This window comes from Salmo salar, chromosome ssa04 (assembly GCF_905237065.1).
Source record: "Salmo salar chromosome ssa04, Ssal_v3.1, whole genome shotgun sequence".
NCBI classification, from domain to species: domain Eukaryota; kingdom Metazoa; phylum Chordata; class Actinopteri; order Salmoniformes; family Salmonidae; genus Salmo; species Salmo salar.
In genome coordinates, this window is record NC_059445.1 from 46,481,194 (window position 1) to 46,497,038 (window position 15,845).

The 15,845-nt window shown below is 49.3% G+C and overlaps 1 protein-coding gene across 1 annotated transcript in view; it reads left to right on the forward strand.

The window, feature by feature from the left end:
* LOC106603271 (acetyl-CoA carboxylase) overlaps positions 1–15,797 on the forward strand; it is a 74,463-nt gene extending 58,666 nt beyond the window's left edge. The window contains 12 exon segments of the mRNA XM_014196704.2: positions 5,431–5,574; positions 5,711–5,831; positions 6,748–6,844; positions 8,768–8,864; positions 8,971–9,106; positions 9,197–9,374; positions 9,550–9,662; positions 10,960–11,114; positions 12,647–12,817; positions 13,684–13,789; positions 13,792–13,819; positions 14,171–15,797. Coding sequence (XP_014052179.2) covers positions 5,431–5,574; positions 5,711–5,831; positions 6,748–6,844; positions 8,768–8,864; positions 8,971–9,106; positions 9,197–9,374; positions 9,550–9,662; positions 10,960–11,114; positions 12,647–12,817; positions 13,684–13,789; positions 13,792–13,819; positions 14,171–14,300 — 1,476 coding nt within the window. The 3' untranslated portion in view covers positions 14,301–15,797.
* Positions 15,798–15,845: the final 48 nt, after the last annotated feature.

Here is a 15,845-nt window from a genome sequence, read left to right on the forward strand (position 1 = left end):
CTGCTCATGACAAAACACAACTACATGCCCGTTTCCATTTGCAGGTTTTTCTGCAAGTGCGCGTGTATGTGTGTGCGCGCTCGTTTTCGGATGCTGGTTGCTAGAGAAACGTCAGATTGTGTGTTACAGTATGCGTTACAGTAAATGTGTTTTTTTTTTTAAATAGGAAATCTAACAGATGTATCCATTTCGCAGTAAATCTATAGTTTTTACTATAATTGTGTTTTCTATAACATATCAAGTCGATGATTCCCAGTCTTCCACATTGGCAGTAAGTCTATAGTTTCCTATTTTTAAGCTTACTGTAACATTATCAAATGGATGTGTCCATTCAGCAGTAGCCATGGTAACAACAAAAAAGACACATTATTTCCCCATAGACTCCCTGGTTCACCAAAGCCGTATGAAGAGGACATACACCCATCTTGATATGCTAATTTCATTCAGTGATGGACATCTTTCTCCTGTTTGTATGGTGGCTGGATAGTAACTACTTGCACAAATATCTGTGGGCCTATGTCCCTCCACCCTCCCTCTCCCTCTGCTGTGGAATCTTAATGAACCCAGGCCCAGCCCGGTGGCACACAGGCCCTGCGTCTGCCTGTCAAGGTGACTGCAATGCTTGCCGGGGCCGCGGGCTGCCCTGACAGTTTTAGGAGAGCGCCCAGGATTTGTAGCCAGGGACATAACCATTAATGGTAATAAAGAAAGTAAATGATGGCCGAAGAGGTGAGAGCTGAGAGTGAGCAACGAGCGCCTCTCTGTGTTTTACTGAGCTGTGTCCCCTGCGCGGCCGCCCGCCCTTGTGTGTGTGTGTGTGTGTGTGTGTGTGTGTGTGTGTGTGTGTGTGTGTGTGTGTGTGTGTGTGTGTGTGTGTGTGTGTGTGTGTGTGTGTGTGTGTGTGTGTGTGTGTGTGTGTGGCGGGAGAGGGGAGGTTAATGGGTCCGGCAGGTCACAGGAGCAGTTTGGACGCCAAAATGAGTTCAGTGGCCTCCATGCCATCCTTCATTAGCCTCTCACACCGGGAGAGACGCACAATAAACCAATATACACACACTCATACAGGCAGTCTCGTACATGTGCTATTCAGTGTGTGTGTGTGTGTGTGTGAGAGAGAGAGACAGAGAGCTGGGTGTGAGAGAGAGGGAGACAGAGAGCTGGGTGTGAGAGAGAGAGAGAGCTGGGTGTGAGAGAGGGAGCGTGTGTGTGTGTGAGAGAGAGAGAGAGAGCTGGGTGTGAGAGAGAGAGAGAGCTGGGTGTGAGAGAGAGAGAGAGCTGGGTGTGAGAGAGAGAGAGAGCTGGGTGTGAGAGAGAGAGAGAGCTGGGTGTGAGAGAGAGAGAGAGAGAGCTGGGTGTGAGAGAGAGAGAGAGAGCTGGGTGTGAGAGAGAGAGAGAGAGCTGGGTGTGAGAGAGAGAGAGAGCTGGGTGTGAGAGAGAGAGAGAGCTGGGTGTGAGAGAGAGAGAGAGCTGGGTGGAGAGAGAGAGAGAGCTGGGTGTGAGAGAGAGAGAGAGAGCTGGGTGAGAGAGAGAGAGAGAGAGAGCTGGGTGAGAGAGAGAGAGAGAGAGCTGGGTGTGAGAGAGAGAGAGAGAGAGAGCTGGGTGTGAGAGAGAGAGAGAGAGAGCTGGGTGTGAGAGAGAGAGAGAGAGAGCTGGGTGTGAGAGAGAGAGAGAGAGAGCTGGGTGTGAGAGAGAGAGAGAGAGCTGGGTGTGAGAGAGAGAGAGAGAGCTGGGTGTGAGAGAGAGAGAGAGAGCTGGGTGTGAGAGAGAGAGAGAGAGAGAGCTGGGTGTGAGAGAGAGAGAGAGAGAGCTGGGTGTGAGAGAGAGAGAGAGAGCTGGGTGAGAGAGAGAGAGAGAAGCTGGGTGTGAGAGAGAGAGAGAGAGAGCTGGGTGTGAGAGAGAGAGAGAGAGAGAGCTGGGTGTGAGAGAGAGAGAGAGAGCTGGGTGTGAGAGAGAGAGAGAGAGAGCTGGGTGTGAGAGAGAGAGAGAGAGCTGGGTGTGAGAGAGAGAGAGAGAGAGCTGGGTGTGAGAGAGAGAGAGAGAGAGCTGGGTGTGAGAGAGAGAGAGAGAGAGAGCTGGGTGTGAGAGAGAGAGAGAGAGAGGCTGGGTGTGAGAGAGAGAGAGAGAGGAGAGCTGGGTGAGAGAGAGAGAGAGAGAGAGAGAGAGAGCTGGGTGTGAGAGAGAGAGAGAGAGAGCTGGGTGTGAGAGAGAGAGAGAGAGAGAGGCTGGGTGTGAGAGAGAGAGAGAGAGAGAGCTGGGTGTGAGAGAGAGAGAGAGAGAGAGCTGGGTGTGTGAGAGAGAGAGAGCTGGGTGTGTGTGAGAGAGAGAGCTGGGTGTGTGTGAGAGAGAGAGCTGGGTGTGTGTGAGAGAGAGAGAGCTGGGTGTGTGTGTGAGAGAGAGAGCTGGGTGTGTGTGAAGAGAGAGAGGCTGGGTGTGTGTGTGAGAGAGAGAGCTGGGTGTGTGTGAGAGAGAGAGCTGGGTGTGTGTGTGAGAGAGAGAGCTGGGTGTGTGTGTTGAGAGAGAGAGCTGGGTGTGTGTGTGAGAGAGAGAGCTGGGTGTGTGTGAGAGAGAGCGCTGGGTGTGTGTGTGAGAGAGAGAGCGCTGTGTGTGTGTGGAGAGAGAGAGCGCGTGTGTGTGTGAGAGAGAGAGCGCGTGTGTGTGTGAGAGAGAGAGCGGGTGTGTGTGTGAGAGAGAGAGCTGGGTGTGTGTGTGAGAGAGAGAGCGCGGGTGTGTGTGAGAGAGAGAGCGCGTGTGTGTGAGAGAGAGAGCGCGTGTGTGTGTGAGAGAGAGAGAGCGCGTGCGTGTGTGAGAGAGAGAGAGCTGGGTGTGAGAGAGAGAGAGAGAGAGAGAGAGAGAGAGAGAGAGCTGGGTGTGAGAGAGAGAGAGAGAGAGCTGGGTGTGAGAGAGAGAGAGAGAGAGAGAGAGAGAGAGAGAGAGCTGGGTGTGTGAGAGAGAGAGCTGGGTGTGTGAGAGAGAGAGAGAGAGAGCTGGGTGTGTGTGTGAGAGAGAGAGCTGGGTGTGTGTGTGAGAGAGAGAGCTGGGTGTGTGTGTGAGAGAGAGAGCTGGGTGTGTGTGTGTGAGAGAGAGAGCTGGGTGTGTGTGTGAGAGAGAGAGCTGGGTGTGTGTGTGAGAGAGAGAGCTGGGTGTGTGTGTGAGAGAGAGAGCTGGGTGTGTGTGTGAGAGAGAGAGCTGGGTGTGTGTGTGAGAGAGAGAGCTGGGTGTGTGTGTGTGAGAGAGAGCGCTGGGTGTGTGTGTGAGAGAGAGCGCTGGGTGTGTGTGTGAGAGAGAGCGCTGGGTGTGTGTGTGAGAGAGAGAGCGCTGGGTGTGTGTGTGAGAGAGAGCGCTGGGTGTGTGTGTGAGAGAGAGCGCTGGGTGTGTGTGTGTGAGAGAGAGAGCGCGTGTGTGTGTGAGAGAGAGAGCGCGTGTGTGTGTGTGAGAGAGAGAGCGCGGTGTGTGTGTGAGAGAGAGAGCGCGGGTGTGTGTGTGAGAGAGAGAGCGCGTGTGTGTGTGAGAGAGAGCGCGTGTGTGTGAGAGAGAGAGAGCGCGTGCGTGTGTGTGAGAGAGCGCGTGCGTGTGTGTGAGAGAGCGCGTGCGTGTGTGTGAGAGAGCGCGAGAGCGTGTGCGTGCGTGTGTGTGAGAGCGCGTGTGTGTGTGAGAGCGCGAGAGCGTGTGCGTGCGTGTGTGAGAGCGCGAGCGTGTGTGTGAGAGCGCGTGCGTGCGTGTGTGTGTGTGAGAGCGCGTGCGTGTGTGTGTGTGTGAGAGCGCGTGCGTGTGAGAGAGCGCGTGCGTGTGAGAGAGAGCGCGTGTGTGTGTGAGAGAGAGCGCGTGTGTGTGAGAGAGAGCGCGTGTGTGTGTGAGAGAGCGAGCGCGTGTGTGTGAGAGAGCGAGCGCGTGTGTGTGAGAGCGAGCGCGTGTGTGTGAGAGAGAGCGCGTGTGTGTGAGAGAGAGCGCGTGTGTGTGTGTGTGTGTGAGAGAGCGCGTGCGTGTGTGTGAGAGAGCGCGTGCGTGTGTGTGTGTGGAGAGCGCGTGCGTGTGTGTGAGAGAGCGCGTGCGTGTGTGTGAGAGAGCGCGTGCGTGTGTGTGAGAGAGCGGGTGCGTGTGTGTGAGAGAGAGTGTGCGTGTGAGAGCGAGAGAGAGCGTGCGTGTGAGAGCGAGACAGAGCGTGCGTGTGAGAGCGAGAGAGCGCGTGCGTGTGAGAGCGAGAGAGCGCGTGCGTGTGAGAGCGAGAGAGCGCGTGCGTGTGTGAGGGAGAGCGCGCGTGTGTGTGAGAGGGAGAGCGCGCATGAGAGGGAGAGAGAGAGAGAGAGCGCGTGTGTGTCTTTCTATGTGTGTGGGTGCTCATAAACAGGCTGTGAGGCAGTGTGCAGTGTCTTTCTATGTGTGTGGGTGCTCATAAACAGGCTGTGAGGCAGTGTGCAGTGTCTTTCTATGTGTGTGGGTGCTCATAAACAGGCTGTGAGGCAGTGTGCAGTGTCTTTCTATGTGTGTGGGTGCTCATAAACAGGCTGTGAGGCAGTGTGCAGTGTCTTTCTATGTGTGTGGGTGCTCATAAACAGGCTGTGAGGCAGTGTGCAGTGTCTTTCTATGTGTGTGGGTGCTCATAAACAGGCTGTGAGGCAGTGTGCAGTGTCTTTCTATGTGTGTGGGTGCTCATAAACAGGCTGTGAGGCAGTGTGCAGTGTCTTTCTATGTGTGTGGGTGCTCATAAACAGGCTGTGAGGCAGTGTGCAGTGCAGGCGGGCAGCTCTTTGTCATGGCTCCTGTCGATAGTGTGGTTGGATAGAGTGTCAGCGAGGACAAATCTCCGGTATTAATTCACTCTGGAGGTTACCAATAACGCGGCCGCCTGGGAGAACGCCAGGTGCCCGTGGCGCCCAGTGAACACCGGGATAGTGATCCCTGGCCACCGATCGACAGTATTGACGAGGCCAAGGTGCGGTGAGGAGCAGCAGGGTCCCTGTCACCTGGGGGATAGGTCTGTGTCTGTGTGGGGGATCCTATTGATACACAGCCCCAGGGACACTACCCTCCATCCCCAGCCTCAGCGGGTTTAGCTCGTCCCAGTAGGGAGAAGAATGGGTGTCACAACATAAAAAAGCCATTACCTACCCATGCCTAATGTGTAAATATTGTTGGTGGTCTCTCAGCTTGTAATTTGTAGGGAAATTGGCTGACATGGTTTGGTTTACATTTACATTTTAGTCATTTAGCAGACGCTCACTTACAGTAGTGAATGCATACATTTCATTTCATACATTACATACATTTTTTTTCTGTGCTGGCCCCCCGTGATAATCGAACCCACAACCCTGGCGTTGCAAACACCATGCTCTACCAACTGAGCTACAGGGAAGGCTGGTTTGACACATGACTATGAAAGAAATCACCAATGGTAAACAGAATGTGACATCACCCCCATCTTCTTTCCTGTAGGTGCTGGGTAGAGAGGTGTACACCTCCAACAACCAGCTGGGTGGGATTCAGATCATGCACAACAACGGTGTGACCCACAGCACTGTGTGTGATGACTTTGAGGGAGTCCACATGCTGCTGCACTGGCTCTCCTACATGCCCAAGGTAACCATCTTATCCGAATTGAACCCATTGTCCATCCATTTAGGCTCGTCTAATGCACATGTACCTTTACGCTGTTAGCTTTTCAGTGAAGCTGGGTTAAATTCATAGTTGATGTTTATACCCCCTTCCCCCCCAGGACCGATCTAGTCCTGTGCCCATCATCAATGCCAAGGACCCCATAGACCGGCTGGTGGAGTTTATGCCCACCAAGGCCCCCTATGACCCCCGCTGGATGTTGGCAGGACGCCCCAGCCAGAGTGAGTAGCCTCCTTCCTTCCTTCCTTCCTTCCTTCCTCTCAGAGATGAACATTTACAGCACTCCACAAACCAGAAGCAACTACTTTTCACTTGCCACATTGTGCATAAGGCAGACTCTGTGCCACACTCATCACTTCAATCGCTGTGCAATAAAGGATCTTCATAATTCTCTCCTATCATCATAATAATCACTCACTTGTAGTCATATTCATCCCCTCCTCCATTCACACTAGTGCTGCATCAGCAGGTGTCGAAACAGCAGCTCTTCACACTTCAATTTAGTCTGAGTGTCATTTAAAGGTTGGCCTGCGATTTTGCACTATGATCATTTCAGGCAGATCTCCCAGAGGTCAGGGGTTAAACTAATTCCTGTTTGTTAGAGAGGGTTATAGGCTCTCCAGACACTGAGAGACATGGTGAACCCTGGGCAGCGTTCTAGCTGGGTGGATGAAGAGAGAGATAGCAGGGGAATGGATGGCTCATGTTATACATGCAGGGTCAGGCCTGAGCAGATTCCATATCAGTGTAATTACAACTTTGGGCAGGGGGAGAGATTGGGGCCGGCAGGGCGTGCGGTGTGGGGGGGAGACCGGTCTTTAGTTGTGATGAGTGGGGAGGCTTAATTGAATGGTAACCTCTTAGACTAGCCCTGTCTCGCTCACTCTGCCAGGAGCAGAGAGCTGAGCTAGGCTCTTTACAGCCTCATCCGTCATGGGACCTGACAAGATTAGAGATTTCTGTTTAAAAATAAGAAACACTGTTTTTTTGCCTTCATGGATATGACAGGAGTAGAATCTGGAGGGGAAAAAAATCTGCCAAGTAAAGGAATGTTTTATTTTTTATTTACAAATGTTTACTTTGTAATAATAAATTATTTAATCTCTCTGTCTTTCTGTCTCTCTCTCTCCCCCCCAGCTCCAAAGGGCCCGTGGCAGAGTGGGTTCTTTGACCATGGCTCGTTCTCAGAGATCATGCAGCCGTGGGCTCAAAGTGTGGTGGTGGGCAGAGCCAGGTAAGGAACCACATCACTCCACTGTTTTTAAGCAATATAGACACACTATAGTCCTTTTATAAACATACCACGGGGCCCATGTATAACCGCTGCGTAAATGTCACACTGAATATTTGCATGCACCATTTTTGAAAAGAATACTTGCGTATAAATATTGAGATGTATAAACTTGGCGCATGCCGTACATACGTGTTTCCCATTTTGAATCAGACCTGTTATAAAACAGCGTGCGTAAACGAGCGTTATAACTCCGCCATGCGACTTTTATGGTGTCAATAACCCCCTTTTACTGCTGTATAATTTGGAACTATTGGCATTAAACCAGTTCAGTTTCTGTAGAGGTGTGGGCAGAATGTTTTCATCTTTTACACTGACTTTTTCAAACTAAACATACATGCCACCTATAGCGAGTGCCAAGCACTTGATTAATTGTTTGTTCTAAACTATTTAAACTATTTAGCCCTGCAACTCCCCAACGGGCTCGGGAGAGGCGAAGGTCGAGTCACACGTCCCTCGAAACATGACCCGCCAAACCGCGCTCCTTAACACCCGCCCGCTTAACCCGGAAGCTGCACCAATGTGTCAGAGGGAACTCCGTTCAACTGACAACCGAAGTCAGCCTGCAGGCGCCCGGCCTGCCACAAGGAGTCGCTAGAGCGTGATGAGCCAAGTAAAGCTCCCCTGGCCAAACTCTCCCCTAACCCGGACGACGCCGGGCCAATTGTGTGCCGCCCTATGGGACTCCCGGTTACGGCACAGCCTGGGATCGAACCCAGGTCTGTAGGGATGCCTCAAGCACTGAGATGCAGTGCCTTAGACCACTCCGCCACTCGAGAGGCCCCTTTGGCAGTAACTTATGCTGTATTTGATGGACTGTTACAGCTTCTGAAATAAAAACAACTATGTCAAGTTGTTGTGGATCTGTCAGCAGAACATTTGAATTCAACAATGTTTTCCATTGACTTACCACCCCAACCTAATATGCTGGACTGCCCATGAATTCTGAAACATTGTCTAGGCTACTCATAAAATGTACAGTAGGTTACCAACAGTAGTAGCATGGAATGGCATACAGCAAAACCTGAAATACATAGCCTATCTGTTAACTTGGCTACTAGGCCCAATTTAGATGAGAGATACATATGGTAGTTTGTTGTATGGCTACTTCAAGATTTGAACCCATCACGGCCAGAAAAGGTGAGGAATTTATTCTGCGTTGGTTCTGAAAATAAATAGGAATAGATTCCTATGTCTAATTATTTTCGCTCTTCTCACTAACAGCAAATGGCCGCATCTTGTTTTTATGAATAAGCTTATCATATTCACTTGCACAAAATACTTGCCTGCCTGCTTGAAATACAATACTTCAACCACTAGAAAATGTTCGTAAGCATGGTGTGGAGGAAAGGACATTCTCACACCAAGTTTTGTTTTTATAAATTGCAACTTTTGCGGGAAAGCTGACGCACGCATGTTTTGGGGTATATTTGTACATGTGCAATGTTTATAAATGAGGCCCCAGACCATAACCAAGTCTATTTCACAAGGGTCATCTTGGTCACAACATCATTTGTTTAGAATGTATGTAGTTCTAGAACAGGATGTTGTGTGAGCCGTGCAGGAAATAAGTTAAATGGTCTATCCGATCATCCCACTGTCTATAAAATAATGTGGTCATGCAAGTCCATGTACTGAAAACCCCCTCCGACCTGATATCTGATTTGAGAGTTTTGGGTGAATTGCAGAAGACACATTTCAGTTGAATGCATTCAGTTGTACAACTGACTAGGTATCCCCCTTTCACATAGCTAGCTCACCCATCTTAACCCCACACATTGACCTGTCTGACCTCAAACACCTGACCAATCAGCCCTCAGGGATGCATAGTTGAGTGTCCTGATGTGACCCTCTGCTCTCTCACAGGCTTGGTGGCATACCTACTGGAGTGGTTGCTGTGGAAACCAGATCAGTGGAGCTGTCAATCCCAGCCGATCCAGCAAACCTGGACTCTGAAGCCAAGGTAAGTTCCTCCTAATATACACTGGCCTGTGTCCCAAATACAGGTTTACCCACATAGACGCACAGCAACGCATGATCACTAGTAACCCTTTGTGTCCTGCTCTCAGATCATCCAGCAGGCAGGCCAGGTGTGGTTCCCTGACTCTGCGTTTAAGACGGCACAGGCCATCAAGGACCTGAACCGCGAGGGCCTCCCTCTCATGGTGTTCGCCAACTGGAGGGGCTTCTCTGGAGGCATGAAAGGTACCAGAGAATGGATGCTTATATATCTGTCAGTTATACTGGTGTGGGTTTTCAGTCTCGTATCAAATTCCTCTCCTGTGCCTCTGTCAGACATGTATGACCAGGTGCTGAAGTTTGGAGCCTACATCGTGGATGGGCTGAGAGAGTACCGCCAGCCTGTTCTGGTATACATCCCTCCCCAGGCAGAGCTGAGAGGGGGGTCCTGGGTGGTCATAGACCCCACCATCAACCCCCGCCACATGGAGATGTACGCTGACAAAGACAGTCGGTGAGTTTGACTTCCATCCACTAACCATACCCCTCTCGGCAGCATGCCAAAGACAGAAGTCACTGTTTAGACACTCGACCAATGCACGGTTTGATGTAGGCTCAGATCAGTGACATTATGATGCTATGTAGAGCCTCGGACATCTTGATGAATCCCTCTCTTCTCTGCTCCACAGTGGTGGAGTGTTGGAGCCAGAGGGGACAGTAGAGATCAAGTTCAGGAAGAAGGACCTGGTGAAGACCATGAGAAGGGTGGACCCGGTCTACATGGGCCTGGCAGAGAGACTGGGTCTGTCCTAGAGCTTTATTCATACTTTCGCACAGTCCCTCTGTCAATCTCTTTATGCAGTTCTCTCTGTGCTATCCACTATCCCATTTGCTTTGCTCTTTCTCCTCCTCTCCCTCTGTATCCCTCTCTGTGAGGGAGGAATGATAATATCTAGCGGGGCACGTGTGCGTGCGTGTGCTGTAATTCCCTGTCACTCTTGTTCTTTATCTGAGGGTGATCGTATCGTCCCTGCTCTGTCCCCTGGGGAGATGTGTCAATCACAGCAGGGCCAGATCAATCAGCAGGGCCTGCTGTCTCCCGCCCTGTCCTCCTACCCAACCCAGCCTATTGATTTTCCTCTGGGCTCACAGGAGCACCATGGAGCCATAGAGCTATGGGCCAGCGCCGGGCCTCTAGGGGCTGTGGTGGGGAGGCTGACCGATTGGCTTTGACAGAAATCAATCTCTGCTGACAAGCAGCACAGCAGCCCGGGATTCTGGAGAACACTGAGCCACAACCGACAGTGATACTGAGAGCTGAGCCTGCGCTGTACAGTCATAAAGAACCCACGCTGAGCAAATACCTACCTCCTGAACAATTTCACATAGAACCAACATACTGCTCATGCTAATGGTAGCGCTTGCCTTGAGGTAGCAGAACAGTCCAGCCACCCGAGTCATAGACTGTTCTCTCTGCTACCGCACGGCAAGCGGTACCGGAGCGCCAGGTCTAGGTCCAACAGGCTTCTAAACAGCTTCTACCTCCAAGCCATAAGACTCCTGAACATCTAGTCAAATGGTTACCCAGACTATTTGCAGTGCACCCCCTCTCACCCCCTCTTTACACCACTGCTACTCTCTGTTGTCATCTATGCATAGTCACTTTAATAACTCTATCTACATGTACATACTACCTCAACTAACCGGTGCCACCGCACATTAACTCTGTATATAGTCTCGCTATTGTTATTTCACTGCTGCTCTTTAATTACTTGTTACTTTTATCTCTTACTCTTATCTGTATTTGTTTTAAACTGCATTGTTGGTCAGTAAGCATTTCACTGTAAGGTCTACAAATGCTGAATTCGGCGCATGTGACTAATCAAATTTGATTTGAGTAGCTGCTTCCCCAAACAATCCCGCTGTCATACAGAACAGATACAGTGATAAAAGGAAGTGGAGCCCATCCCAAATGCTCACGCTGTCACATTGACACAATGTCCTTGGGATGTTCTCGGTATGCAGCTGGCTTGCATCAGACCTCACTGAATAATCTTTGGTTTGTGTTGTAACCCTCCTGGCCATGTCTCCTTCTCCAGGTACCCCAGAGCTTGGCCTGCCAGAGAGGAAGGAGCTGGAGACCAAACTGAAGGAGCGGGAGGAGTTCCTGTTACCCATCTACCACCAGGTGGCCGTGCAGTTCGCCGACCTCCACGACACCCCGGGACGCATGCAGGAGAAGGGCGTCATTACGGTGAGACGACACGGTCACGTTGAACGTGATCAGAACACGGATTGTCAAATGAAATCGCATGTCAGAGGTCGCATACACGTTTAGCCGATGTAGCGAAATGCTTGTGTTCCTAGCTCCAACAGTGCTGTAATATCTAACACTACACACAAATCTAAAAGTAAAATAATGGAATTAAGAAATATAGAAATATAAGGCCTCGTCGACTTGTTTGGGGGCGTGCTTCCTCTGATGTCTCCTGAAGTCCAAGTCAGCTCCTTCATTTTGGTGACGTTGAGGGAGAGGTTATTTCCCTGGCACCACTCCACCAGGGCCCTCACCTCCTCCCTGTAGGCTATCTCGTCATTGTTGGTAATCAGGCCTACCACTGTTGTGTCGTCTGCAAACTTGCTGATTGAGTTGGAGGCGTGCTCGGCCATGCAGTCATGGGTGAACAGGGAGTACAGGAGGGGGCTGAGCACGCACCCTTGTGGGGCCCCTGTGTTGAGGATCAGCGTAGCGGAGGTGTTGTTGCCTACCTTTACCACCTGGGGGTGGCCTGTCAGGAAGTCCAGGACCCAGTTATACAGGGCGGGGTTCAGACCCAGGGCCCCAAGCTTAATGATGAGCTTGGAGGGTACTATGATGTTGAATGCTGAGCTGTAGTCAATGAACAGAATTCTTACATAGCTATTCCTCTTGTCCAGATGGGATAGGGCAGTGCGATGGTGATTGTATCAGAACAGTATTGAAATGAAGGTCACATAGCTATCTATATGTGAAGAAATATTACATTAAAAAGTGCTTTTTATGGTGTCTCATTCCAATACACAGAACTGTATCTATGCGGTATGTGAGTAACCAAGCCTGTGTTACCTACAATGCAGTAGACTGGTGCAGTCGATGACATGCCTAGGGAATATAGTGTTCAGTAGATGCCTAGGGAAACGACTGTTCCAATCTCTCTCAGGCTGTGAGACGTGTCTTTATAATTACCTGCTGATGACCCGGCCCATCACCTCAGCAAGCACAGAACAGCCCCAGGCAGGATTCCAAGCTCTCTCCATCACACACACACGTACGCACAATGGGTTCATGAGAGGAAGGCTGCTAGGGCATTTCTGTATACTGAAGTATCTCTAAAATAGATGACAATCTCAGTTGCTCTCAAGATGCCTGCAAATGCAACAGCACAATTATCAGTGATAGGTGCCTGCAAATGCAACCGCACAAGAATCTGATTGACAGCCACACAGGTGCTCAGTAGAATACCAAGGACGGATTACTTCTCTGGAGACTCTCCTGCACTCAGAAGTTCTCATATCATGACGTACAAAAGTATTCTCTTCAGTTCAAAATCTGTTTAGTTATGTAAATTGAGTAATGTCATATTTTTTTTTGGGGGGGGGGCAATAATTACACAATATTAGATTATATTTACATTTTCTAATATCAGTCAGCCAGTATTGCTTGTCGGTGAGATATCTCATCTCTGAAGCTGTGTGTGTGTGTGTGTGTGTGTGTGTGTGTGTGTGTGTGTGTGTGTGGTTTCCCAGGATATCCTGGAGTGGCGGACATCACGTCACTTCTTCTACTGGCGTCTGAGGCGTCTGCTGCTGGAGGACACGGTCAAGAGGAAGATCCAGGTGGCCAACAGCGAGCTGACCGATGGACAGGTCCAGGCCATGCTGAGACGCTGGTTCGTAGAGGCTGAGGGGACCGTCAAGGTGAATGTCCACTACCTGCTTCTCCACTTTCCTCAAACCAGCCCTCCACAGCACAGAGACACTGACCGTCACTCTCAACTAGAGGCTGCAGATTCAGGAGATTATGCAGCTATACCTTCCTTCAGTCATAAACAACAAAAACATTATCAGGTCAATTTCCAACCAGAAGTTGTGGTGTCTCGGTTATGGCTAGGTAGAAATAACTATAGGTGATGGAAAATATGTCCCTCAGCCCAGACTGCTGCCTTCAGGGGTGACTTGAAAAAGCCCAGCTCCTGAGGTAGACTGAGAGTATATCTTTAGAAGCGGCCGTCTTGTTAGCTAATACATTACCCCAATCAGGCCCGGCTATCTTAAGCTACAATTAATCTGAGCCCTGGCACGTGCAGATAGGAGAGCCACGCGCTGTTTCTTAATTAAAAGCAAACGGATTAAAAATGATTAATAAGGGCATTAAATGTTCTTGCGGACTACAAGCAGGAGAGCTCTTAAAACAGCGTGAGCCCATTACAGCCCTCCCAATCTGCCTAAGCCCCCGTCTGCCTTTGTTTGGGATCAGAGACTGGCTGCCCTCATGAATATGTATTTCTCAATCAGGTCCAGTCAAAAAAGCATCAGGCACCTACTTTGTAGCTCTCGCACTTTCACTTCTGATAGGAAAATGTAGTTTCATTTTTTCCCCCATTCAGACAAGCAAGGTTATGAGAAAATGATTGTAGTGCTCTACTGCCCGAAACAAACATGAGTTCAGACGTGGGTTTTTCCACTGATATGGATAAACCTTAGCCCCAAAAAATGTCACTGAGAAGTTGGATTAAATCTTTCTCTCTCTCTGTGTGTGTGTGTGTGTGTGTGTGTGTGTGTAGGCTTATCTATGGGACAGCAATGAGGAGGTAGTGGAGTGGCTGGAGAAGCAGCTGAAGGAGGAGGAGGGCGCCAGGTCTGTCATCGACGAGAACATCAAGTACATCCGCAGGACCACATCCTCAAGCAGATCCGCAGGTGAGACAGACCGCTTGTTTAACAGGCATATCCAACCTGATCTCATAGTTTCACTTGTTTGGTGAGCACCGATGACGGCATATCAACGTTCAAGGTCTTTTCAAACGGCCGAAATCGACATGTTTTTCTAGTGACCAGCCTGGCATGTCACTGGAAACCTTCCAGCCTTGAGATGGTGGTAGAAGTCTGCTCAAAGCCTTGTATTGTACCATATGTTTATGCAGTGGGATATTTCCTGGTGTCAGGAAAGTGCAATGTCACTGATTCCCACAGAATCTATTTATTCCATGTGACCTTTTTACCTGACTGTACATCTCCTTAATCTCACTGATTCCGTTCTCTCCTCCTTAGCCTGGTCCAAGCAAACCCTGAGGTTGCCATGGATTCCATTGTGCACATGACGCAGCACATCTCCCCTACACAGCGTGCTGAGGTGGTCCGCATCCTGTCCACCATGGATGCCGCCCCGGCCGCCACCTAGAGGGCCTCTCCTCTCCCCAGCATGGCCCCACTGTCTCAGGTGCAGTGGAACTGTGCCAGAAACTGGGGCTGGTGGAGCCAACATGGCAGGCCACGGAGGCTGTGCTATTACTGATGAAAATGTTGTCAATGATCCTGGAGGGAGGGGGAGAGCTGAGACACAGGGTAATGGATTTATTTATTCGTATGATGTCCAGGGTAATGCATTTATACGTCTTACAGAATGTGTTAGTTGTGATATCTATGTAAGTACAAAAATGATAGACAAAGCCAAGACCAGAAACTATATACTGTATAACTAACATGAATGATAAGCTTGGGGACCACACAATTGGCCAAGGTGGAAGCAGCTCTTCATTTGCAATCATATAATGAGCCTCTGTCCTATTGGACAGGAAAACATGCATTGGGTTTGAGTGTTTTGATGGCGATCTTGACAATAAAATTGCAGCAGATTGCTGGGAGGGTTCACGAGGGTGGAGGGTTTGCACACCTTTGCACGGCGCACTTAATTACTGATTAAACCCAGGGTAGGAGGTAGAGCGTGGCATTGTGATGGGGATAGCAGGTCGTTCTGCCCTGGGCCTGGAGAGAAGAGACCAGCAGGAGGCAAGAAGAGGGCCCTATTCAGACCCAACCACCCCCACACAGGCCCTGGGGTGAGCCATTGGGCAGGCAGGCACACTGATGCGGATAGAATAGCAGCTGTCAGCACCTCTCTGAATGCACCTTACTGTTCTATGACTTCCATTAGGCTTCAGCACAGCTTGTTTTGTAGTATACTAAAAGACTGACACAAAAGCAGACACTAATGGTGCCATAATGGTTAAGAATTCCATTTTTTTCCTCCCATGGGGTATATTTTTTAACAATATGTAAAACATTTAGGTGACTAATTTATTAAAATGGCAATCATGTTAAAGAGAACTAAGTAGTGTACACTATAATTATACATTCAGTATTACAAAAGGTGTGCTTTTAAAATGTTCTGTAAATTTTAGTTTGTTTTGTGACGTACTTTCCAAGGAGAAAATGGGTCGTCACTAGTTAGCACAGCCAAAAAGTCATTATGGCTAAAACCTTGCGTATTTCTACAAGTTTTAACCACATGCCTAACCTTAAAGACCAAAAAGCTACAATATAGCCATTTTGACTTTGTGGCTGTGGTAACTAGTGACACAGAAAATGATAGTATTGTGTAAACTTGGTTATGCTCATTGAGGAACAGTGATGGATCCTGTAGTTTCTTTATGGCAAAGTGATGGTGGCCTAGCTGCTGGAGAGCCTCAAATTTAACATAATATTTGATTCAATGTAAGGTAATTGTATTTTGCAATGTAGGATGACTTCATGCACAGTGCTAGTCTTAAGTTCTATTTGTCTATTGCTGGTAGTCCTGTTACTAATGAGGTGATTGGCTGAATGAGAAAGGTGAATGTGTTTACTGTAGTGAACTAGAATTATTTAAATTTAATAAAATAAAACTTACCTGGTTTGACATTTGTTTAGCTTTTTCAAGCGGAATGAAACGCGGCAAAAGCAAGAT